This window comes from Macrosteles quadrilineatus, unplaced genomic scaffold (assembly GCF_028750875.1).
Source record: "Macrosteles quadrilineatus isolate MER2022 unplaced genomic scaffold, UCM_ALF_1.0 Scaffold_1__1_contigs__length_201487025, whole genome shotgun sequence".
NCBI classification, from domain to species: domain Eukaryota; kingdom Metazoa; phylum Arthropoda; class Insecta; order Hemiptera; family Cicadellidae; genus Macrosteles; species Macrosteles quadrilineatus.
The window spans coordinates 118,766,455-118,794,163 of NW_026542594.1; the positions used below are offsets into that span (position 1 = coordinate 118,766,455).

A 27,709-nucleotide genomic window follows, 5' to 3' on the forward strand; every position below is an offset into this window, starting at 1 on the left:
GGCTGAGACGATGTTCCGGCTGGCAGCGGACATTGATACCTGTCGGTCGTTATGGATGCATACTGATGTGAAGGCGACTTTCTCATCATCAAACTCACGACCTCGGAAAAATTGAAGAATAAAAACTTCCGCTTCCGACGTGCTCTAGTGAACATTGCACCGCCTTCATTATTGTTGAAAGTTCAAGGAAAATATTACTTCTTTTACTAACCCTACATATCCTTTGGTATGTTTGGATGATTCAAAAAGATGATTGCTAATGTGTTGAACAGAATACAATTACTGTAGTACTTATGAGGATGTAACATTATGCTCATGGAACCAACTATATGAATATGGTAGTTAAAGCTATAGGGCACAAATTGTTTATATATGTTTACATTGTTATTTAAAAATACGTATAAAACACAAAATCTAATAACTAATTTGTAATTGTAATTAATGCATATTTGACTTATTGATACTTGACTATTGATATACAATAGTTTTGTAGTTGTTATGTAAACAATTATATGAAATAATAAGTCTGATCGTTAATTAGAGAGGATATTTGAGTATAAGAAAAATTACATCTGGGAAGGACAGAACTGGTTTTAGAAACATGTTTACGCTCGTATAACTGTAATTACTTAACCTTTAGAGAGATTCCGATTCTAAAAACCTACAGGAAAAGGATTAAGCGATTAACAATTACCATGAGTAATCCTAACTAACACTCATCCTGTTGCCCAAATCCGATCCGCTCTCTGGGAAGGTGATAGTTTGACATGATGTAACGGTCTCTAGGAGCTAGGAGGGTCGGGGCTGAGACGAGCAAGGCCAGGTCCATGTATAGGGCGACCTGCTACATATTGTGTTCGTCGACCTCTCCATATTCGGCAAAATTATCTGTACGTTCACATTTTGTTGAATGTTAACTGGGTAACTGGAACCAAAGTATGCCTAACTGTAACGAGTTAGTTTATGTTGTTTTAGCTCTTTCTGTTTATCACAAAATAAAAGTGTCTTACACTATTATATACTTTTTAACAATTTACATTTTGACATTTTTTTACCAGCGACTATTTATCATAAATAATAGGCCCTAAATATTTGTCAAATCAGAACTTATTAGTGTATTTTGAAAAGATTTTCAGTTGTTTTCGCCTTTGGACTATTTCAAACCTCTATTTATGAACTGAGAAAACATTCTCTTATAACATTAATACTAATACTAAGGGAATTAAACAAATATTTTATACAAATACAAAACATATTTAAAATATATTACATAAATGTTTACTTAAATTAAAAGACGGCCAAAATATGATCGCTCTTTTCTATATATTGAACAGTTCAATTAAATGCAATTCAAAATATCTTTATTTATTCAACAATACAGTTTAAAAAACAACAATTATTGGCAAATAATATACATTAAATAATAAAAATAATATTGATAACCTATAGCCAACACAAATTGTGAATGAAGGTAGCCTACCTTATTGTTGTGTGTTGAGGAATCATTAAGTTATAAGATAAATACTGGTGAATAAAAAATGATAATACATTAATGCCAAGTATGAAAATATAACATAAATAATGGTATATTTGTAATTAAAGATTTTAAAAACTATGAAATAAAAGTTTTATACAAATGCAAATAAGATCATTTAAGTGATAAATAGTGACAATAAAATACACTACATAAAAATAACAAAGCAAGAGTATTTCCATTTAGAACAACCAGGACAAAATAATTCCACTTCAGGAAAAATAAACTGCCACTTCTTAAACTTTTTCACAAATATTTTAGAATTAGCATAGCAAATACCTTTGGGAGAAGGTTAAACAACTGTAGAGTTGAAAAATCAAAAATAAACTGTCTAAAAACTTATCATAATGATGCAGAGTAATAACAAATTTTTTTTAGATCTTTATCATTTAGAATAAACATGTAGTTTCCAAGGATGCATATGTAGTGTATAATATATTAAATTTGTTAACTATATTCCATAGACTTGAAGGAAAATTTTCTCTGATTTTACTTTTTCACATGAATCGGGCTTCGTAAAATTTGTGTTTTTTACATAATTGTGTAATACCCAAGTACCTAAAATTTTTACCATATCAAGGTACAATATATACAATGTAACATTTCTCCAACTCCTGCCAGAAAAATACCTGGTTTTTCTCCCGCTTTACATAATTAATTCCCAAACTGTCCAAAAATTTCTGAAAAAAGTTAGAATCCGGCGGCGGCGGCTGATATAGCCTACTTTCGCCCGGCAGTGAGGGGCGCGGGCCCGAGTCTATATAGCTAGGCTGGTGGTCGGCGCGCCAGTGGTAGTGTGGGGACAGTGTGTTGAACATCTGCGGGTGAAGAGTGCACTGCTAGTGTGTGTGACCGCGTGTGCGGCGACTTGAACGCGCGGACAGACCGACTCCTAGGATTACCATGATTAAGGTCAGTCTATAGACAGTGGATTGCTACTATAATTCAATAGTCAGTCGTATGTTTAATATTTTGATCCAGGTATTGTAAAGCAATCGTAAAACTTGGAATACTGGTAAAAATAGTATATTTTAATAACCACATTGTAGTTATTTTTGACAATATTAAGTATGTTTTACATACGGTTAAAACTACGCAATTAACTTGTTTTAAAGTTGATATAATTGTTTATTAACACATATTTATACAGGTCTACATTTTTGCAAGGGTTTGATTAATTAGTATTTAATTGCAAAATATTGTAATGCCCTACTTTATACGTTAATAAAATTACATAAATGCGACAAATGCGTCCAGAAATGCCTAAATTAGTCGGAATTCAAAATTAACCAAACTAAATATTTAGAGACATATACATTATAAAGTATGCATAGTTGTAAAAGAAGTTCAATTAAAACAATTCTAAACTAAAGGCAGCATAAGTAATATTCCATACAAAAATCTTAAAATGTCACAAATTAATAGCTAGGTGGAGTAAATAAGTTGTGTTGTAATCAAAAAACGTTTTCAGCATACAGTAAATACAATAATTATAAATGTAGATGAATTAATTTACATAGTCCACGCAAAGTCAGCCTAAAAAAGGGTAGGCCTGTATAGGGTTAATCACACGCAAGTATTCTTCTCGATCGTTTTAATATTTACGAGCCATTGATAACGAACATTCAATTAATACACGTTTTGAAACTTGAAGGCAAGATTGAGTATCTATAAACATACTGCATCTCCAATAACAAAGCAATATTAGATCAGTCATAGTTAGTACACGATTAACCCATCTCGTGTAAACAATTATTTTACAATTAATTGTCAACAGTGACAAACAACTTGTATTAACGAAAAAACTTTAACTTACAATATGGCCGAAAACATATAAATATCCTTCACCGGGTTTCTTAATAAATACAACAACAAATAAAACATAAACTTGAAGACTTTTTAAGTGAATTTCCAGCTATTAGAATTCCATACAAACAGTTTCATAGTTAATACAGTTTATACTTAAATACACTACCTTGAGACCGTTTATACTTAAACATTGACTTGACATAGACATTAAAGTACTTAGGTTTGCCGCAAAAATTGAGTGTTAAATCTTTGATTTGAATATAAAAAATCTCATTTGTATTTAAAAAAAATATTAAATCGTGGCATCTTGAAAATTTAAAAAAGAGTATATAAATTTGTGCACAAATATTTTTCTTCTGGATTGCATAGATGCAAGTATGAAGACCAATTTATAGTATTTAAACGCGATTAGGATGCTAAAGTTCGATATAACGGAAAATATTTACTAAAAATCCTCAACTCCATAAGATGAAATGATAGGAGTGTGTTTAGCCTCTTAAAATCTCTGTATGAGTTAAATTCTCTGAAATATTTCTGTATGGTAATTATATCAATTATTGACATGAGTAGGATAACAATCCCATGGAGGGGTGATGGCGAATGGAAATCGCCGTAAATCTATTAAAAATTCAAATTGGCTGTAAAGTGCTAAACAAATTAAAACACATTACCCAATTGATATATTTTTTTATGTCAATGCAGAAAACCAATAAATCTGAGGGGTCACACGATCGGTTTTTTTGTTTTGAAATCTGAAACGATAGGTCTTTTCAAAAGGTCCTATGACAACTATGGTTCTTTTATGGTCCTATGACAACTAAATGGGGGAGGGGCGAGCTGGTCTAGTGGTTAGAGTGCGGGGGACTTCGGTTCCTGAGGTTCAAGGTTCAAATCCCGCCAATCACCAATGGATTTTATCTTAGTGATAATCCTGCAACCACCAGGTAAAGCCTTAAGTACTGTGAAAAACGATATCGGGCTCGTGCCTAGCGTTATAGGACAAAAAATAAATGCAACTAAATAGATTCCAATATTCTCCCATGATAGATTGTATCGCTATAAGAATGCGTATGGTAGCTTAAAGAATCTATTTCAAATATATTTAATACACTTTCATGTTATACACAAATATTAGGTACAGGAAAACAATTTGTAATTTGTTAGCATAACTGCTTAAAGTTGTTATTACAGTCATTCTTCTGAGTCCTTTGGAAAAGCGTAACATAAATGTTTGGATTTTTATAAGTAGGGAGCGGTAAAAATAACCCATTTTAAATTAATAGGCATAGTTGCAGTTAAATAAAATCTTTATATTTCTCAAAAATTAAATTTTACATGTCATTATCTCCTAAAAAGAGCCCGTTTAATGGTTATTTTCTCTACCTGTTACTGCTGTTATTTCAATATCCACATGTTTGGTGTGATGGGTTAGAGTTGAGGTACTGTGAGGTATGAGGTTGTGTGTAGGCTGAACCTTGGTGACAACGACATACAGGCACACTGACCTACAGACCAGTAGAGTCAACAGACACTGTTACCACAGTTACGTTCATATACACATGTTTGGTGTGATGGGTTAGAGTTGAGGTCCTGTGAGGTGTGAGGTTGTGTGTAGGCTGCACCTTGGTGACAACGACATAAAGGCACACTGACCTACAGACCAGAAACTAGAGTCAACAGACACTGTTACTGCAGTTAAGTTCATATATACATGTTTGGTGTGATGTGTTAGAGTTGAGGTACTGTGAGGTATGAGGTTGTGTGTAGGCTGCACCTTGGTGACAACGACATACAGGCACACTGACCTACAGACCAGAAACTAGAGTCAACAGACACTGTTACTGCAGTTACGTTCATATATACATGTTTGGTGTGATGTGTTAGAGTTGAGGTACTGTGAGGTATGACATTGTGTATAGGCTGCACCTTGGTGACAACGACATACAGGCACACTGACCTACAGACCAGAAACTAGAGTCGACAGACACTGTTACTGCAGTTACGTTCATATATACATGTTTGGTGTGATGTGTTAGAGTTGAGGTACTGTGAGGTGTGAGGTTGTGTGTAGGCTGCACCTTGGTGACACCGACATAAAGGCACACTGACCTACAGACCAGAAACTAGAGTCAACAGACACTGTTACTGCAGTTACGTTCATATATACATGTTTGGTGTGATGTGTTAGAGTTGAGGTACTGTGAGGTATGAGGTTGTGTGTAGGCTGCACCTTGGTGACAACGACATACAGGCACACTGACCTACAGATCAGAAACTAGAGCCAACAGAGACTGTTACCACAGTTACGTTCATATACACATGTTTGCTGTGATGGGTTAGAGTTGAGGTACTGTGTGGTATGAGGTTGTGTGTAGGCTGCACCTTGGTGACAACGACATACAGGCACACTGACCTACAGCCCAGAAACTAGAGTCAACAGACACTGTTACCACAGTTACGTTCATATACACATGTTTGGTGTGATGGGTTAGAGTTGAGGTACTGTGAGGTGTGAGGTTGTGTGTAGGCTGCACCTTGGTGACAACGACATACAGGCACACTGACCTACAGCCCAGAAACTAGAGTCAACAGACACTGTTACCACAGTTACGTTCATATACACATGTTTGGTGTGATGGGTTAGAGTTGAGGTACTGTGTGGTATGAGGTTGTGTGTAGGCTGCACCTTGGTGACAACGACATACAGGCACACTGACCTACAGCCCAGAAACTAGAGTCAACAGACACTGTTACCACAGTTACGTTCATATACACATGTTTGGTGTGATGGGTTAGAGTTGAGGTACTGTGAGGTGTGAGGTTGTGTGTAGGCTGCACCTTGGTGACAACGACATACAGGCACACTGACCTACAGACCAGAAACTAGAGTCGACAGACACTGTTACTGCAGTTACGTTCATATATACATGTTTGGTGTGATGTGTTAGAGTTGAGGTACTGTGAGGTGTGAGGTTGTGTGTAGGCTGCACCTTGGTGACACCGACATAAAGGCACACTGACCTACAGACCAGAAACTAGAGTCAACAGACACTGTTACTGCAGTTACGTTCATATATACATGTTTGGTGTGATGTGTTAGAGTTGAGGTACTGTGAGGTATGAGGTTGTGTGTAGGCTGCACCTTGGTGACAACGACATACAGGCACACTGACCTACAGATCAGAAACTAGAGCCAACAGAGACTGTTACCACAGTTACGTTCATATACACATGTTTGCTGTGATGGGTTAGAGTTGAGGTACTGTGTGGTATGAGGTTGTGTGTAGGCTGCACCTTGGTGACAACGACATACAGGCACACTGACCTACAGCCCAGAAACTAGAGTCAACAGACACTGTTACCACAGTTACGTTCATATACACATGTTTGGTGTGATGGGTTAGAGTTGAGGTACTGTGAGGTGTGAGGTTGTGTGTAGGCTGCACCTTGGTGACAACGACATACAGGCACACTGACCTACAGCCCAGAAACTAGAGTCAACAGACACTGTTACCACAGTTACGTTCATATACACATGTTTGGTGTGATGGGTTAGAGTTGAGGTACTGTGTGGTATGAGGTTGTGTGTAGGCTGCACCTTGGTGACAACGACATACAGGCACACTGACCTACAGCCCAGAAACTAGAGTCAACAGACACTGTTACCACAGTTACGTTCATATACACATGTTTGGTGTGATGGGTTAGAGTTGAGGTACTGTGAGGTGTGAGGTTGTGTGTAGGCTGCACCTTGGTGACAACGACATACAGGCACACTGACCTACAGATCAGAAACTAGAGTCAACAGAGACTGTTACCACAGTTACGTTCATATACACATGTTTGGTGTGATGGGTTAGAGTTGAGGTACTGTGTGGTATGAGGTTGTGTGTAGGCTGCACCTTGGTGACAACGACATACAGGCACACTGACCTACAGACCAGATAATAGAGTCAACAGTCACTGTTACCGCAGTTACGTTCAGATACACAAGTTTGGTGTGATGTGTTAGAGTTGAGGTTGTGTGAAGACTGCCTTGGTGACAACGACATACAGGCTCACTGACCTACAGACCAGATAATAGAGTCAACAGTCACTGTTACCGCAGTTACGTTCAGATACACAAGTTTGGTGTGATGTGTTAGAGTTGAGGTACTGTGACTGCACCTTGGTGACAACGACATACATGCACACTTACCTAGACGTAGACTAGAGGCTTTGGTGACATCACCTTGTTATCAAAAAGTATATGATAATGTATTAGTATCGACTGAACAAAGTTTACGTTTGTGATTACAAGCTAGAACGATAATTATCACCATTAGGCAATGTTTAGCTGTCATTATGATAGTTCTAGCCGAACATTAAGTGAGCAGAAAGTGTTCGCGATAAGACCGATCGTACGGTGACTTAACAGTAGAAATACCCATTTATCTTTAAATTTATTCTGATACTTTATTCATTTCAAGCAACAAGTATTGGTATTTTAATAAGACAGTTTGGAAAAAGACAATCACTAATGCTTAGTTATTATTAAAGATGCGATGATACTGTATTGATGTCGAACGAGCAGTGTTGGTGTTCTTGATAAGACAGTGTAGACGTTGACTGTCTCCATAGCAACGCTCTGTTAACGCCCGGCTGGTCAGCTAATGTGTGCCTCCCCTAATGGTGCACCAAAAGTGATTCTAGTCGCCCCTTATACCGTTATATGTCATCTCTAACTAGTCTTGACATATTTAATGTTAGCTAATGGATGTTTGGTTGAGAAGAAAACGTTTGACTATCTAGGGTAGGACAAAGCCAAATAGCGTGTTTTACTAATTGCAAACACTTAGTTTAAATACACTGTATAGAATTGAAACCTTACTTTGTATGGTACATTTAATGTTTTAGGAAAAACTAGTATTACCTTCTAATTAGATTACTTTACGTTAAACATGTGTTGTATTTTCAAATTACACACTTAATCAATTTTTTTTCTTCATAAAAATGATTACTTCTTTCATTAAAATATCTGGAATAAACTGGTTTGAGAAAAGATAATTTTTAAGAATCGATTTCACATGAACTATAAAAAAATACATTTTGATTCTAGACGATTGGACCATTGTGCAGTATGCAACGAAGACATTAACAGATTTGTTCTAACCACTCTACCAAGATCAGTGTTTTAGATGTTTTTTGTATGATCCATCTATCTGTTTGTAAAATCTACGTCAACCTTGGATTTAAATCTTTAAATTGGTTAATATTGTTTTTGTGAATTTTGTAAATCTATAATTTGATCTAAACAATGTATGATTTATACACGTTTATAGTTTAAAAGTCTATGAAGCAAATAGTTAAAGCTAAAAAGGAAAGTGGCTTAGAGGAAAGCAAAAGATTTGTAGAAAGGAATGGACAATTTCATCGATGACACGTTAATAACAAATTAATACTAAGTTGTGAGTAGAAAACGACCCATTATGGTTGCCTTTCTCCAGAAGGAACTTCTAACAATCAGTAATAAGAGTAGTTTAATAAACAGCAAAAGCAATGCAAGTCGTGAGTTGTACTCGAGTAACAATCTGTTCTACTCGTTACTTGCATGTTCAGCTATGTGTAAGCAATGCCGTCGTGGTGGTGGTGCTAGCCTGCACGAGTTTATATAGCCACGCGGTTTACGCTTGTACGGAACCAGACGAGAGGCGCAAATAACAATTACGAATTTGCTTTGGTAGGTACCAAGAGACATTTCCCAATATTTAACCACAGTTTGGCCCTTCTAATTTTGGGAAAGGAAGGGCAGAATTGCTGTTGCATAATACCAGTGTCTCGGTCCGTGGTAGTAGATGGGAGATAGTCCTTGTTGAGACAGATGCTTAGTCAGCTGGTACTATCTGTAGTATACAAAATAGGACTGAACACACATACTGTACGTCAACACACAGCCGCTCCTCATTGATTATTGATGCTTGCTTGGTGTCTGGCGATATAATATATATGTGACAAAGAACACTGTATAGTAAAATTGGTTTCTTCTCATATAAAACTTAATTATTTAAAGTTTACATGTAAATGAGTGGAAGCCAACTGTAACTGTTCGTTGTTAGGAAAATATGAATCAGATAACAATCTTACAGTGTAATTGTTACGAGTTTCCTTAGCAGTTTCCAAAGTATGTTTATAAGTATGCCTTCTCCTAAAAGTGCTAACGTACATCTTTGTTAGGTTGAGAATATCATCATCGTAAAAATATGTTAACTTTTTTAGAGCATGATACAGATTTTGTAATTTGAAGTTAGCATATTAAATCACAGTTGGAAATGGACAAGGGAATCTCTTCTGCCATCCGCTCTTGTTATATTGTGTAATTTGGTCAATAGAAACGGACAAAAATTCCTCAGGAAAAGGAAGAACAGGCGCCAATTAAGGTAAAACAGAGCAAGGAGTCGCGATATGTAAATGGGGTTGGCCAACCGTAGATGGTCCCAGAGCGATAGCCCATGGTCATTGCGGAGACTCCCAGGCATTGTCCGTTGCGTCAGGCCGACCTGTGGCGTGAACCCTTATATAACACGGTCCATCCACAACAATGCCAACACTTAACACTTTCCATCAGAAACTGGCGAAACCGAAACCGTCACTTTCATTGGGCCTTCCAGTCCTCTGCATTTTATATGAACCGGTTAAATTCGTAACGCATCAAGATTTGAAATAAGGTGTATTTTGGTGTGCATTTTCTTTGAAAGTATGAAATGATTCAACCGATTCAGATACGACGATAATAATTTTATAATAATACTAGCTGTAACTCGCGGGCTTTGCCCCGTTTAACTTCTTAATTTTCAATATTATCTCGTTCGCATGGCTCAATCACGTCCTGGTTGAAGTTTGTTCGCTACGCTCACTCACCTTTAGGATGGAGCTCGTTCGCTGCGCTCATTTGCCTTCAGGTTAGCTCGTTCGCTACGCTAACTCGCCTCCAGGTTGAAGTTCGTTCGCTACACTCACTCACCTTTTCGTTGCAAATTAGCTGTTGTCATAAATGTAAAAGAAATAATAGTGCTGCACCCTGTTGGTAATCCTTGTACGTAACTTTAATGCTATTGTACATCATAGAACAGAACCAACTTGTTTAATTGAAACAGCTGTTAAGATTCAATAATTCCATTTCTCATAAGGTTAACATGGGAAACTCCAGAGCCACTGGGGCGGAGCCCGATAGGATTTTTGAAATAAGAATATGCCTATATGTTAATCGGGAATGTGAGCTATCATCATGCCAAATTTCAGCCCAATCCGACCAGTATTTTTCGCGTTCACTTGTCACAAACATACATCCCCATCCATAAACTGAATTATTGGCACTTACTGAAGGGACGTACTTTTCAAATATTAAAAATAGTTTAGATTAAACACCAATCAATTATACCAGATAGTTTGGATTTAAATTTTTCCTGTGACATTGATAATTAATTGTGATTGACGTTAAAGGATAAAGAAAATATTTGGAAGATATGTATCTAAATAAAGTGTTCTTTTTCCATTCAAACTTGATAAAACAAATGCTCTTATCTCTCGTAGGCTACGATATTTCAGCTGAACAAACCTCAGTACAGTACTCTGATGTCATTTTTTAATCTCACCATTTAGCGTTAGGGGAACCGTTTGTGTACAATTACGGGTGTTCTAGTAGTAGTAGTGGGCAATTAGTGGGAGTTTTAGTTGTCTAATGACAGAGTGACAATTGTAAGGTGTTATGCTGTGTCAAGGCTGTGTGGCTGAGCTAGAGGGAGAGTGGTGCGGTACCATGCGGTCGCAACTACTGCGGTGGCACCGCAGAGGAACCGCATGTTACACTGACTTTGTACCGCCTACACCTACATACACGTAGATCGAGTAGTCTTCATGTTTTGTGTGACTACATATACTGTACAACACAACATAGGACTTGATTGCACACTTTACAATGCAAACATATCGAGTGGTTCACCTCAGCAAACGTGTTAGTTGGTACCTCAAAGCCTCTGTAGTCAGGATATGTGAGTGTATTATGTGCTTCAAAGGTCGAACAATTGGTTTTCAGGCATATAAAACAATAAAAGTACCAATGTAGTTTTCATTTATATGAACTTCATAAATTATGTGCATAATTAATTTGAGAAATTTTCCATTAAACCGTTTTCTTTTCGTTCAGGTCCCTTTTTCAAAGTTAATTAATTAACTAAAGCCATTTTGACCTTGGAAAGAACAATTTTCCCATTCATTTGTTTAAACAAGTGTGGAGTTAAAATGTTTTTACAATTATAAAAATATAAGCATAGCTTTGATTATCGACCAACAAGTTTCCAGCTTTTACAAACTTCATAACATATGTTAGCACAATATTATTACAAATGTAGTTTTTGTCACTAAGAATAAGAATATTTTCTCCAAAAATTTAATAATATTTACAATAGCCTAGTCATTGACAGTGTATTACATCAACAACAAAATATATCTAGTTCCATTTTAAACAAAAAATAAAGTCTATCACTTTACAATGGATATTTAAAACATAACTAAAACAGCAAACATTTTTATAAAATACACTACTTGGTTTTGTTGTCCCTATTGTAACTAAAACATATAAGAGTAATAACTTAACTGAAGAATATCTAGGGCCTAAAAGGCAAAGTCTCTTTGGAGGTTCCTTCAACTGCAGATAACAGAAATAAAGCGAACTGATAACAATTTATAATATGAAACAAAAATGGTCTCTTGGTCAAGTTTGTGCCTTCTTGTACCTTCTAAGTAAATCAATGGTTGTATTTTCAATTGAAGAACATTATCCACGAATCTTTGTCACAGAAAGTAGTGTCACTTATCCGTTAATATTGTCCTACTTACCACAATATTGTCATGCAAATTTAGCTGTACACTTACTACTCTGCGTACGGGCCACGCTGCCACGTGGTTAGACATGAATTTTCCATTAAGTAAAATCGTGTATCTCGTTTACTACAATATTCTCATGCTAAGGTAAACACCCCATTAACTACTCAGCGACACGGTAGTCCATGATGGCACGTGCCAAGTGGTCAGGCGTGCCTTTTCTTTGCAGTCACGTCGTGGATCACGTCGCGCCTCCTATTATACCTGTTCACCTAAGATTTCACAGTTTAACTTGCGAATCCTTCTTTTTATAATTTTGTTAGTTTTCTCCTAATTGAATTTATTCCAATTCTAAATTAGAATTTGATCAAATTTATTTTTACGGTTCGATGAGATACTACCAATATGTTCAAAAACTGGTTGAAGTATTGCATTATGTATTTATTATGTTGTTTTGTCATATTGATTGTTGGGTGTATTATTTGTCGCAATAATTGATAATAACTCTACATAACTCTTCAATAGTATTTTTCTACAGAATTGATAAATAAAAATAGATGCTGTCACAAATAGATGCCTAAAGGTCAAGTAATCTGGGCCCCCATTAGTGCCCTCGTTTGAGGCCAGCAGGACGAGCTAATGTCCCTCATTTCGCAGTTATGTGCATACATCGCACATCTCCAACTAGGAGAGCAGTAAGTGGCTCGTCTCCTGCCTGAGTGACAATGTTAAGTGTTTCCGGTGGTTCTCACTTACAATACTGGACAACCTCTAATATTCGGTTTACGTTTGATACTGAAAATATTGCAAAGTATTAAGTTAATATTAGTTGAAATCTCATAACAAACGACATTTTTAGATTTTAGAAAATAAATACTTTACTTTAAGTAATGAAATTTTCTATCACGGTGTACAAGTAAACTTAATGCCAGCTAGTACTTGTATTTAATTCTTATGGATGTGAAACCATTTATAAGTTTCGAGTAGAGTAAATTGCTGTGTTGAAAATCTTCAATGGCAAGTTCAAGCAGGGTTGATGGTTTCCGCTCCTTACGTTTGTTTTACTAGTAACACATTTACTCCAGCATTGAGAGATATTAAAACATATTTTTTATACTATATTTATGTATGTTTATATTTATACATCTTGGTTTGCAAAGCAGTAGCTTACATAAAACTAAAAAATTATTAAAATCTCTTAATAATTCACTTTTACAGAGTTAAACTAAATCCAAATAAAGTGAATTACCTTAAGACACTGTTTAAATTAACAATAAATGTTTGAAAAGATTTCCTATATTGATGGTTATAGATCAATATTACATTACATTTCGGTGGAACCATTTTTGTTCCGTAGACAAATTGTTTAACTAGGTGGTTGCCACGGATACACACACAACCCGCGGGCTCGATATCCGTTCAGCTGAAAAATTGCTGTTGGAGTTTTTCAATCATCGCAATCCAAACACAAAACAGAGTTGCGAGTAACAAAATAATAAGTTTGGCATGCTGAAGGCGATTTGGACTCGATTGGACCAAACAGTTGTTTCTGACATCAACTTATGTCGTAATTGGGTTTCAACTACGATATTAGCCGTGTCTGTTTGTGACTGTTTCATTATGTTTTCAAATATCTGGTACGAGGCGGTTCTGTGCTCAGCGGTTCACGTAGGCACGACAACCGACTACAAACGACGTTGCCAACAATTGATTCTCCAAAGACCCAACCAATTACAATCACGTTTTTCCTTAGTAACAATTAATTACTGGTAGTAATAGTATTTTTCAACTCCTGCAATAGCTCTAAATAAAAAAACGGTAATATTTGAATTACTTAATATACTGAAACTCTAAAAACAAAGGAATTATACTCATTATTGTACTGTTTATTTGTGCAGAAATATAATTTAACATACTCTAAAAGTAGGTATTACCTATTAACCTAAACAAAATCAGAAATCTTTAAAACCTGTTGTGTTTCAAAACTTGTTAAATGCAAAAATATCTAATAACAATTATTAAGGCCCAATCAATATTCAATGATATACTGGGTGTCCATAAAAAACGATTCAGGACTTTTGGTAAATGAATCATCATACTTAAAGGAAGAAAAAAAGCTTATGTGAAGTTATGTCCGAAAATGCATATTTACCCAGGCATCCGCCATTTTGTAAAAAACAAAACTATTTTTATCTGTGAAGTTTTTCACTCGATGATTATGAAATTTTGTAAGCACGTTAACATACACAAGATCTGTTATAGAAAAGATAATAAAGTTGGTCCGATTGTATATTTCAAAATGGTGGCTGTTTGAATTTTTATAACTTAAATAACTCAAAAACGGCTAAATCTATGAATAAATGTTAAAGAATGTTTTCTTTTTGCATTTTTAATTTCCTATCAAACTATATTAAGATCAAAAAGATTGGACATCAAATAATTGAAATATAAAATTTTTTGTGTGAAAAAAGGGTTGCCCTAAAAAAATTAGGAAACACTTAATTTTACCTGATAAAAAAATATTTTTCTATTTTTTACTGTCAGTTTTTTTTACTTGGTATCGTTTGATAGTAAATTGAAAATAAAAAAAGTATCCTCGCAATTTTTTCATTGAGTTAGCAGTTTTTGAGTTATTTAAGTTATAAACATTCAAACGGACACCATTTTTAAAATTTAAAATTGGACCAACTTTACTATTTTTTCTATAATAGGTCTTTTATATGTTAACATGCTTACAAAATGTCATTATTATCGGAAGGAAAACTTCACAGATAAAAATAGTTTTGTATAAGAAACAAAATGGTGGATATCTGGGCAAATATGCATTTTCGGACATACCTTCACGAAACTTTTTTCTTCCTTTTAGTATGAGGATTCATTTCCCAAAGTCCTGAAACGTTTTTAATGGACACCCTGTATAATCAACCCCAATACATATACTTTTATTGTATACAAACAAAAAGAAGAAACTGAATCTTGACGCCATTCTGTATTTATGCATATATTTCATGTAGGTATATAATGTATAAATCTTGAATAAAGCTTTTCTGATTCTGATTCTGATTCTGGTGATGACAAGAACAAAACAACAACTACAAGAATTGCAATAATGGAATGAAGAACAGAAATTCAGTTAATACTTTCAAACATTTACACTAACAAAACTTTTTAAATCAACTTATCAAAAACAACAAGTAATAATGTATTTATTTTTTAGAAAATACAATGTAAAAAATAAATTATCTAACTGAAAACGTATAGTATAACGAACACTGATGATAAAACACGCTATCGTCACTGATTTAATTTTGTATTTTAATAAGTTTATATTACTATAACTAAGCTGGCAACTCCACAGCTACGTTAGCAAGACATTTTGATACCACGTTTGTTAGATAAGCATCCTTTGATTCATACATCTTCTTACATCTTTCATACATCTTTCTTTTATACATCTTTGGAAGACGGAATAAAATATCTCACATCATATATATAAAAAAATATTTGTGTAGAAGGTCGTTAAGGAGCCAGAATTTTCTTTTATACCTCAGGGCTCTGACCACGGGACTTCCAAGTTCCCACGTTTTTCATGTGGAAGGGATTTTTATTTTTTATTTATGGTTTATCAATACCATATACCATCTGTTACAACATTTTTATAAAAAAAAATCTGTCTCAAAATGTTTGTTTTTGTTTATTATTTATTAAGATTAAACTATTTCTAGGTTAAGCTGTTTTGGAAAACCATAAACTTCTAAAGGGTTACGTGCTTGGCTACTATGGGTTTTACTACTTCTATTTGACAGTACACAGCTTATTTGTGTGTGTGTGTGTGTAATTTGTGTAATTTTATATTTTCTTTCATTTAGAATCATTTAGAAACATTATATTGGATTTCTACTTTATGAACAAGTGCCTACACATTTTTGGTGGCGTTTGGACGTCCATTTATATAGAAAAGGGTTCATGCCTTCTTTATGCATTTGGATATTTGTCTATGGAAGGTATCTCAATGATTGTATCAAGTACGTCAGTCAACAGATTAATCAAAGTTTTCACATCTGCATTTCTAATTTATTTTACAAAAAATTGCCCGAGCGAAGAGCTGGCCAACCAGCTAGTCAACATAAATTACAATCAAACTTAAGTGTGTTTTTTTCAATTGTTTATATTTAAAATTATCATCATACATACGAGATTCGGAGAACATCCCAATAAATTAAAGAGTATCGGACAAGCGATGGAATGTGACCAGGACCTGCTCAGATGACCTCCTTACTGCATGGCCGAAAAACGGAAGTCTGTCTTTATGTTTTGGTCCGTTTAGTTCATTACTTCGACACCCCAGGGCAGAGCCACTTCCGTCTGAGACGAGGAACGTCAGCTGGTCGGTCAACGTCAAAAAACTGTCCCAGAAAAGACCCTTCGTGTCGCGGCAACCCCACTTCTCATCGTCTCCCTGGCGCTTGTACAGATTATGTTACTAACGACTGGTGTAGGATGTTGTGGGGTATTTTGTTAGCTTTATTAAATATCGTAACGTAGATAGATTTGCATTAGCAAAACAACCGTCTCATTAAAACAATACCCCGTTGTATTCATAACATTTTGGTTTTGTATTTTAAGGGTAACATAAGGGGTCAACCCCACTAATTATTGTTATTAACTATACCTTTTTTGCAAAGAAATTATCTGTTGCTTCTTCCATCAGTAAGTTACAGCTCTTGGTTTACAACATTGACATATGTCAATTCAATGGTGATCCCTACTTAAGAATATAGCATTCTATGGTCAAATATTTTCCCAACTAACTGAATTCTATTAAATTAAATAACTATTAACCCACCAGTAATAAACAAAGCTAGTTCCTTTTGTACAGCGGCGAATTATTAATTTGGAGCTTTAAGTGAGACCTCATATAACCAGTCCCATTCGTGAAACTGACCTATGCTTAATTTTTTCTTTAACGAGTAAGCACAATAGTTTAAATCAACGGATCACGACTTAAAATAAGGGCTGTGGTTCTTAGTCCTCGTACACAGACCTCTTGGAGAAAAGTCCTGAGTTCTAACAATAAGGCCAACCGTGCTTAGAATTGATTTGACAAGCGGTATGTGTGTAATTTGCATGTCATGTGCTGTTAAACCTAAGAATTGAATTAATTTTTACTAAATTCATTTACATTATACGAATATTCCATTTGACGAATACTGTAATTTACACGGTTCTCCGTTGAAACTAGATCGAATCAACCCGGATTTTTGCATCGGAAGTGAGATTTTGGAGCATCGATAAATACGGCCGGAGGCGACAGTTTCTAAACTCGTGGAAACTAGATTGCGAATCTCGTGACAGAAGTTGGCTTGGCTTGCGAGTAGAGAACTGGTCGCGAGCGAAGCAGACCGCCAATGACTGCCTTTCCCTTAACAACAGGCTGTCTGGGCCCAATCGCACACCTGGACAAACTCACACATACACTCACACATGCATCTCGATTTTCTCTGCGGAACTTTCTATCGTTCGTGTCATTGGATCTTGATTTATAACCAGTCGCTTCGTAGGTTATTGGACCACGTGGATAAACCTCTTGGCTTCGGTGTATTGGATTGAAAGAAATATTTAATACTAAGTAGACGTCAACTATTTGTTTAAATGAAATTTATATACAATAAACAAAACATGGGTCTTAGAAAACTTATAGCCACTAAAATAACAAAACGTTAAACCACGCGGACCGAAGTAAAGTTTATATTATTGCTCACTCCAACTTATTACCCTAAACATTTGGAAATGAGTAAAATAGAGGATCGTCCCATAAGAACAGTTTGGTTATAGAAAAGAGATTAGAGATAAGAACAGAGATTAGGGTATATAAAACAAATCTAAGCAATGTACATTCCAGAGACTGGAGCAGAGAGCTAGAGAGTAACTTAGGAGATTGTAGAGTGTAGGAGATGATTGGCCCCGTCAGAACCAGAGCCCGATCACGCCGTAAACAAGTCAGAACTGTTGTGATCGCTTGGGTTGAAAGCCTTCCTTCAAAAACTTTAATTATTCTTTCAGTTTGGTTCTCCAACCGAAAGTCAACCTAAAAACGTCCAGTCTACCAAAACCTAAACTTATGATTTGTTTTACTTTGGTAAGTAATTGATTAAACAACACAAAAACTTGTGATGGCTACTCATTCAAGACAAATAATACGTTTTGTATGATCCCGAACATTTCCCCCCATATAACAGACATTTTATCTTCAGAATCAATAGGTGGATTGTCTGAAAAATTTACGGTTTTTGACTTCATTGTAAATTATTTTTAAACGAGAGGGACTATTAGCTCTCCAACGTAAACTAAGAATGTTTAACACTACTTTGGAGTGGTTTTATTTTAAGAAACAATTTAATGTAAGTAAAATTAATTACAAAACATGGAAAGCTATTTAAAGTTTTATAGCATATATAAAATTACTATGAACATTATTATGAAATCACTATAAAACCTATATAAAATTACGAAGTATAAGCTTCGTTGGCATTATATCCCTGGGAACATTATTTCCACATTCTAACATTTTTGTGTCGAGGTCTAGGGCCATGGGATAATTCATAGAAATGTTTCGAATGCTTAAACGTTTATTTAAAAATATTTAACTTAGTACATTCAGTGGATCAATTCCTAAATTTATAAATATTACACTTTACATTAAAACTAGCCTATTTGAACTGTTATCATAAAATATAACTGAACTTGAGGAGTGTCCCAAGCGATGAAGTAGCATTACGCGAATATAAGCTTTCTATTAGCTTTTAGCGGAGCGAAGAGAAGGTCGTACCCAGGGGCGTATTCCAGCCCTCACTTAAGAGAATTGGGGACTGAAAAAAACAGCAAATAAACAACACAGTCTCGGAACACTTAGGGCTTGATTAAACCTTCTCAAGGATGGAATTAGACGGTCTTGTAAAAAAAAAGCTTAGGCAGAGTACAGAAGACCTAATCTCAATCGTAAATTTTTATGCTGATATTTTAGAACAAGGGAAATTAATTGCTTGTTCTTATTTACCAACCCTAACAAATAAAAGTAGCTTGAATCGGTTGCACAGTTTGAAGGATTACTTAACTCTCGTTGCATCGATGTCAACGATCTGACGGTTAATTGACTTCTCATTTATTTCTTACTTAGTTAAAAGATAACTACTCGTAACTGATGATAACGAGAACGTCAGAGGAATTGATCTTTGGTGATTTGTAACCCTTTAAGCGAGCAGCTCTGTCGTGCTTTTACAAAGACTGATGCACTGATATCGTATAAGGCAGCTAAGCCGTCCATAGCCATAACTGTTTGTTAGTGTGCGGTAAGTACCCTGTAACTCAGGCAGTTTCAAATGGCGGTCATAAACCCAATGAGGCGGACATCTGAAGGGCGTGTGTGGCGGCCGAGCTCTCTCCGAATGACTTTTATGACTTCAGATGTCGTATAGTTTTTTCTTAAAAACATACTAATAATCATCTAAAATAATAAATAATTAAATAAAGTTCTAGAATGTATGTAGATTTGATACACTATTTTAAATTATTATAACATTCAATAATGACTAAAACCCTTCGCCGATTTCTTATCCAAATATTTACATCAGTAGACTCATTGTAGTATGACTAAGACTGCAGCAGTAGCAGGTTTAAGGTAGTATGGCCAGGACAACAGTAGCAGCAGGTTTACGGTAGTATGGCCAGGGTGGCAGTAGCAGCAGGTTTACGGTAGTATGGCCAGGACGCAGCAGTAGCAGCAGGTTTACGGTAGTATGGCCAGGATAGCAGTAGCAGCAGGTTTACGGTAGTATGGCAAGGACAGCAGTAGCAGCAGGTTTATGGTAGTATGGCCAGGACAGCAGTAGCAGCAGGTTTACGGTAGTATGGCCAGGACAGCAGTAGCAGCAGGTTTACGGTAGTATGGCCAGAACAACAGTAGCAGCAGGTTTACGGTAGTATGGCCAGGACAGCAGTAGCAGAAGGTTTACGGTAGTATGGCCAGGACAGCAGTAGCAGCAGGTTTACGGTAGTATGGCCAGGACATCAGTAGCAGCAGGTTTATGGTAGTATGGCCAGGACAGCAGTAGCAGCAGGTTTACGGTAGTATGGCCAGGACAGCAGTAGCAGCAGGTTTACGGTAATATGGCCAGGGTGGCAGTAGGAACAGTTTTACGGTGGTATAGTTAGGGTGGCAGTAGCAGCAGGTCTATGGGTGTATGACCAGGGTGGGAGTAGCAGCAAGGACAGCAGCAGGTTTACCTTAGCAGGAGTAGGAGCAAGTTCTCGGTGCTACATTGTGGTTGCGCGGCTTTGGCGATGAACACAGTTGTCAGACGGTTCATTTACACCGGTCATTAATCGTGTGTTGAATGGAGCTCCGCTGATTGAGTCAGCGCGCGCGGTCATTAGGCCTTTCACTGACCGCAGAATGTGTCGCTGACGCTGATAGTTGATACTGTGTACAACCCACAGAAAACACGCCTGTCACCCTCACTCTCGTTACTGCCTCCTTTAGGCGAGACTAGCCGTGTTATTATTTAATTACATTGATTACAGTTAAATTATGCAGTTTTAACATAACTTTTGTCGTGAGTAGAAAGAATCTTTATTATATCTATTTGGCATAGACAAACAATTTTTATTAATTTTTTAACGCTTTCCAGCTTTTAAATGATTTTGCTCTACGCCTGCTTTGTTTATTTCCCAACTAAGCGTATTGTTGCGGGCTTAGCAGGTTCTTTACAAACAAAACTTGGCGTCTTTTCGTCGTTAATGACGATCACACGACGAACCGATGCACTGTAGTCTTCCTTGCGCGCACAATGATTGCCACTGTCTCCACATTGTCTTCTGAAGAGTGCATCCGCCTTCTTATGGCCCGGCCCAGTGCGATGAGTTGACTCGAAGTCATACTCCTGCTTCGATCCTGGAGGGATTGACTGAGGCTTAGTCCGGGGACGCCCCATCTCTCCGCAGTTCCAACAGCGTGCCTGCCGGTGACGATTTTTGAGTGCCTCCAGAACTCTCTTTACTAGCTCCTCGATGTCCAGTGGAGTTGTAGGTTCTGCGTCTGCCACGCGGACTCGAGCCTGGCCCCTCACCGACTGTCGCACAGCCTCGAACTCCAGTGCCTGTGTCAGTGCGTCACTCAGGGTCTTTGGTCTGGTGAGTTTCACTACCTGTTGAGTCTCAGGTTCACGTAGACCGTCTAGGAATTTATCCACCGCCAAACTCTCGTAGACATCATCCGTGACCGATGGATAGGCGTTTCTCACCAGGCGAGCAATGTCGGCTTCAAACTCCTGAAGTGACTCGCTGGGCTTCTGGATCCGGTTCCGCAGCTGTGATCGGTCGAGCTGGTCCATATGTCGATGTCCAAAGCGCATGTCCGATCTTCTTACTAATTCTGCGAAATTCTTCCGCTCCGCCATTGTCATAGCATGCAGAACAGCTAGTGCATCGCCCCGTAGTGCAAGGCACAGTGCTGAAGCCTTTGTCTCCTCGGTCCACCCTTGGACCATAGCCGCTGTCTCGAAGAGAAGCATGTAGTCCGCCCAGGGGGTTTTTCCATCGAAGTGAGGAACGATGTTCTGAGAGGCAACGGCAGCAATGGTGGGCGCTGGCTTGGAGATCGTTTCTGGGGCGTTTTCATGCTGAAGTTCGCCAGTGCTAGCCGATGACGCAGGTGTGAAGCTTCCTGACGCAGCCATCTCCTGCCTAAGCTTATCAACTAACCTATCTTCTAGATTTTTTTCTATACAGTTAATTTTCTCGTCCATTTCATTCATTCTACTTTCTAAGCTATCAACTTTGTTCGAATATTCATCTAATTTGTTCAGCATTTTTGACTCTACATTTGAAATTTTTGACTCAATATTAGCTTCTAGGTTTTCTAATGCTTTACTAGTTTCTGACATTTTTGACTCTAATGTTTTGCTATTTTCTGACATTTTTGACTCTAAGTTCTTAAGCATTTTATTCATATCAGATGTTTCAAATAACAAGTTATCTGGGTCTTCACCTGCATCAATTAAAGCTTGTTTAAGGCGTGCCTGAAGGGCTGATTTAGTTCCAGTAGTATCTAAATCTCGTTCTTCTAATTCTCTCCTAAGATTAACTACTTTTAATTAATCAAGTTTTACACCTTTGAAAGCCATTTTTATACAAAATAATTAAAATACTTTCACAATAAATGATTTTTTTTTGACAACGTAAATTTAACAAAACTTTGTAAACAAACTTACGACACAAATTACTAATATGTAACAAAGATCCTGATTCTTACTAATATCTAATACAACTAAAATTAAACTCAATATTTTACAATTAAAATTGCCAAAATAATGCCGCTTTCTGACACCAATTGTTGCGGGCTTAGCAGGTTCTTTACAAATAAAACTTGGCGATTTTATAATAACTATTTATTTACACTAATTATTCTATATTTACAGATATTACAATTACCTAACACCTAACTAACCCTATCTAACCTAGCTAAAAAGCCTATTCTAATTTACAGTGATTCTACTTACAGCTAACCTTTACAGGATTTATCACTACTTCTGTTACAACACTGTCACTACACTGTCACTAGTGTCACTACACTGTCTCTACACCGTCACTACACTGTCACTGCCACTAGCACTAGCACTGGTCACCAACACCGACACGCGCTTGCTGCGACGATTCTCGGAAGGCTCAACTCAACTCAACTGCCGTGTGCCGGAAGACGGTCCCTTATATAAGTTTACCGTGGAACATTCTGGAGACCCCTAGTAGCCTAGACAAAGGTGTTTACAGATCACCGTGGAAGCTTCTGGTGGATGTCAAAGACCCTATTGACGTAGTCCGTTGACATGGGTCTATTGTCTTTCGGAAAACCCCATGTTGACAAACAACCCTTTTGAGACGGCACCTGGCTATTGTTGCGCGGGGCTCCTGACTTGTAACAGTATTATTAGACCAGATTTAATGCTGTGGTCTGTGTGTGTTTTTGGGTACATTAGCACTTTTATGTAATTGCAAACTTCGATGTGTGATCTTACACGGTGAATACAAATTACCGATGTAATAATTAATTTTTACTCACTCGATTTTATTTAAGAAATGAATTTTTCCGTGTACTAGTTATGGTTGCCAGGATGAGAAGTGTCTCTGTGTATCATTCTTCTTCCGACGTGGGCGTTAGAACAAAACCAGCCTGTCACTATGCAAAACCGTAGGAACTTTCTCTTAAAGAATAGCAGAATGCATGTTGTTAACGTTTCAATTTGGCAGGGAAAGTTCTACAGAAAAGCTTCAGTTAACTGTTTATTTAATCATGCCTAAGTACTGTACTGGAACGTTGATAGGCCTACTCCTAAAAACTCTGGAAATAGGGGTTGCGACCATTATTTTTTTCTGCTAGGCTGTCAAACGTTGAAGTAGCTTAAACCTAAAGTTTTTATTTTCTGTAACTCTAAAACAAATTCAACGAATATATCGAATATCTTGTAAATTTCTACAACAAAATATCTAACGATACCCGTTGTATTTACAGTTTATCGAATTGGTACGTAGGCCTACATTATTTAAAGAGATTAAATTTGTATGTTTGGCAAAAACTTCGTATGTTAATAATCATGATTGAATGTTAGTTAAATACATTTACGTTAACACACTTCCCAATGATTAAAGAAAGGATTGAGTAAACAAAATCTCCTACTTTTCTCAAAAGTTCATGGGTACTTTGAGATTTATACATGGATTTGTATTCCAAAAAGATCTTTGTATATATTATAAAATATATCTAGATTTTAAGGCTTGATCTAAAGACATTCGAAGTGATTCAAGATTGTAAAAAGCTATAAAAATAATTCAAATTATGTAACAATTATAATTTTCTACTGTTTCTACAAAAACCTGTCAGCTAAATATTGATATAAGCTTTATTTAGAATACTTGGAAATATACCTTAGATTAATACAAACATAGGTTAGAGAAGCTTACTTATTTTATCATAATCGTTGTCCACAATCTTAAGGTAAACAAACCTGTCACATGGTTGAGCAAAATATTATATTTAATTTGTTCAAGTGAACTGCGTGGAAAAAAACTATTTGACAATACTGGTTGTTTGCTTTGAAATGGAAATAGTTTTCTCATTGTAACCATGCGATCAATCAATATTTACTTTTAAACGCCTAACCTCGGTACTTTGAAGGCCAATGGGGTATAGCCCTCGGCCATCATCGTGGTGGGTGTAGTCCTAAGTGTTTCTTATTGTAGTAGTTATATTTGTGAAAAAGAGGTACAGTTGGTTCAGGAGTTTTTTGTGACTGAGTAACACACACAAACAAATACAGACAGGCACCATCTTATTTTTATGCACTAATATGAATTTGTTACAAATAAATTTGGGATATTTATAAAAGTTCATTAGTTAAATTACTTATACATTTAATTTTATTTCACTGTATGTTTTAATGTTCACATATGTTGTTTTTGACGACTATGTCAGTCTTCAGACCGTGACCAATGACACAGTAGACGCCCTTGATAACCACCGAGTAACAATCTCAATAGTTTGGCTGGGATCAATCTCAGAATTAAGAACATAGAAAGTTGTCTTTGAGGCCAATTAGGTTGCATTGTTCTACAATCTGAAGAGATAACAAAGACATGCGTAGTGTTGTAAGTGTTTCAGAACTAGACCAGATGCGCCTCGCATACGAATTTTTGTGTCGAAGGTCTCGTCGACGGAGGAGAGTAGGCACTTGCACTTCAAGTCCTTAGAAATTGTAGTTATTTTACAATGGTTTTATTATATTTTTGGTATCATATGTAAATAAAAAGACGACTAGTTCAATGTCAAACTACAGAACCTTCAAAACTAGAAAAAGAACATTGAATAGTATTATGTTGGCAGATATAAAACGGTCTTACAAAATTCCTACAAGACACCATCCTGGCAGATTTTTTGTGTTATTTTATGGACATTTAATTAGATTGATCATGGCTTAATACATAGTTATATTTTAATGTTCGAAATAATTTAAAAATAGTTTTCAAGCAGTTAAAACCAGTGTGTGTTACTAGATAGACCTACCGCTGGGCTCAGCCCAATTAATCGTTGAACTGGAACTGCGTAGGAAATACTAAGATGTACATTTGAATCTAACTATTGTATCTAATATAACGCAAGTTACTCTGCCAGCGACTATCATCTAAGTCTAGGGATTCAAAAATTGACCACGCCTGATAGGGGTTTGTTTTATTATCTTGATAGGGTTATGCATTTTCTTTTTATTGCTTTCCGAGTGATGTTGGCACCACTGAATGAAAATACCTTTAGCCCAATAATAATGTTTTTATTGTGATGCTTTTTGAGTCAAGGCTAAGATGAGATGAGAGTTGTTTCCAATTAAGTTTATAAACACAATGGTGATGCACTTTCTTCCAAACAGCACACAGTTTCTGTTCAAGTATAATTGTGAAGAATGTGAAGGTGGAGTAAATATAAAGGTGGCGTTCCTAAAATATAAAACTACACCTCAGCCATTTTACACCTGTATCTAGCACAGCGAGCTCTATTTTATTTTATCAAAATTCGTTTCAATCAGAAATATAACCACAATTATTTTTTATAATTTGTTGTAAAATCATAATGGCAAGGATCATATAAGCGAAGCAGTGGTGTAAGATCTAGTACGAACAAGGTACTTTTGTATTCATTAAATCAGTTGGATGTTTTATAACACCCTTTAATAAACAAATATGTTCTAAGCACCCTCAAAGTACAAAATGACTTTTCTTTTAGCAAATTTCCCATATAGGGAATAAGCTATTTAGTTTATACTACTTTTTAAAATAGAAACAAACAAAAAATAGAAAAAGAAATTTGAATTAAAACGACATATTTAATAAAGGTCATCCATATATAAAGCCCAAAGCACCCATGAACTTTTGAGAAAACTACAAGTCACACCCCCATAAATCATATACTTAAAATGTTCGTCATGACGAGAAACTTTGCGCAAAAACATCCATTATTTCATGAATTGCCCTTTAAGGTCGTAATTGCTTTCTTATAGGAACTTTCCATGTATCTAATATTAAAATTACCTCATCTGTACTTATTTGTTTGTTATTCTTTTAGTTTTTTACTTTTTTTTTATCAGTGTGATTATTTATTTGTATTTTACTCTTTTATGATTTGTTTATTTCAGCTTAACTTAACCAATCAATAGTTTTATTAATACTTATGAAGTCAAACGGGTCGACGCCAAATAATAGAATTTTATATTTCAGTCATCATGCAATGATATTCACATTTCAGCAAACCATGATATAACATTCGGAACCAGAATATTTTCAGTCCGGAAGCATTAAATACAAGCAGACAGGAAAATCATGTGATTTCTTTGAGTGACTGCGTCTGTGGAAGGTTCATAGTATGGAAATGGAAAGGGTAATGACAGGGACGTTGTAATGATAGAAGACGACCCTCGGTTAAGAAGTCACTTACTCTTCTCATTACATGAACCAGTCTAATCGCATTGCGTTCTCAGTTGTGATGGTTTTATATTGTGCCTACTATCAACCAAACAATACGAATCAGAAAATAAGAAAATAGGTCAATCAAATGTCAAACGAGTGGGGTCTCGTTCTTTTGCAAACATTTTTGTAAAACCTGTATTAATTACATTACTAATCAAGCATTATTAAATACAACTGTTTACTAATATGTTAACATATTGTTTAAATAAACTTTTCTGACCTAAATTTATCAACTGTCGCTATGAAATATGTCCAAATTAATTCTATAACAGACGTTATTCCACTATTATAATATAGTTTCATCATAACCTTCTCTCAAGTGACAGGTTTAAAAGGTAGATACGCAGTCGAAGCTTTCCCATATTTCACTTGCAGACGGCTCATCAATATTTAATCAAGTCAGCCCTGGTTTGAGCGGGTCCATAGATCCGGCACCGGCTGACTAAGTTACTAATTGAAGACAGTTAGGAGCATTAACCAGTTACCAGAGACAGTGGGAAAGTAGCCCTTGTGTACACACTCAGCGAAAGTATGTAAAACACGTTGGCGAGTGTCCTACGAGAGGTGCCATACTAGGAAAGGGAAAGGAAGAAAGCGGTAGAATAGCGAGCCATTTGCGAGACATCCCCGGCGCTGCCATATGCCCCGTGGGAAAGCGCCATTAAAAACAGTGACATCTTCATTGTTCATGTTGGGTGAAACTGTTCCGCGAGTCGAAACGTAAATCACAACCATCAAGATTACGTCATACAATGTATTACTTAAAAATAAGTCTTATTTTTTATTGAACGCATCCAGTTTATGAAGAATCCATTTATAGTAAAGAAAAAAATTAGTTTTATATTCAAGTGTAAATTTACTGTTTGCTTATTCAATTTTGAAACAACAAAATAGTTGGTTGTATGTATTTAAATCCAAGTTTGTTATATATTATATCATATGCGC

The 27,709-nt window shown here is 36.2% G+C and overlaps 1 protein-coding gene across 1 annotated transcript in view; it reads left to right on the forward strand.

The window, feature by feature from the left end:
• Positions 1–2,332: 2,332 nt before the first annotated feature.
• LOC128983904 (collagen alpha-1(I) chain-like) overlaps positions 2,333–27,709 on the forward strand; it is a 30,572-nt gene continuing 5,195 nt past the window's right edge. The window contains exon 1 of the mRNA XM_054403166.1: positions 2,333–2,446. Within this exon, the coding sequence (XP_054259141.1) occupies positions 2,438–2,446 (9 nt within the window). The 5' untranslated portion in view covers positions 2,333–2,437. The remainder of the gene's footprint in view (positions 2,447–27,709) is intronic.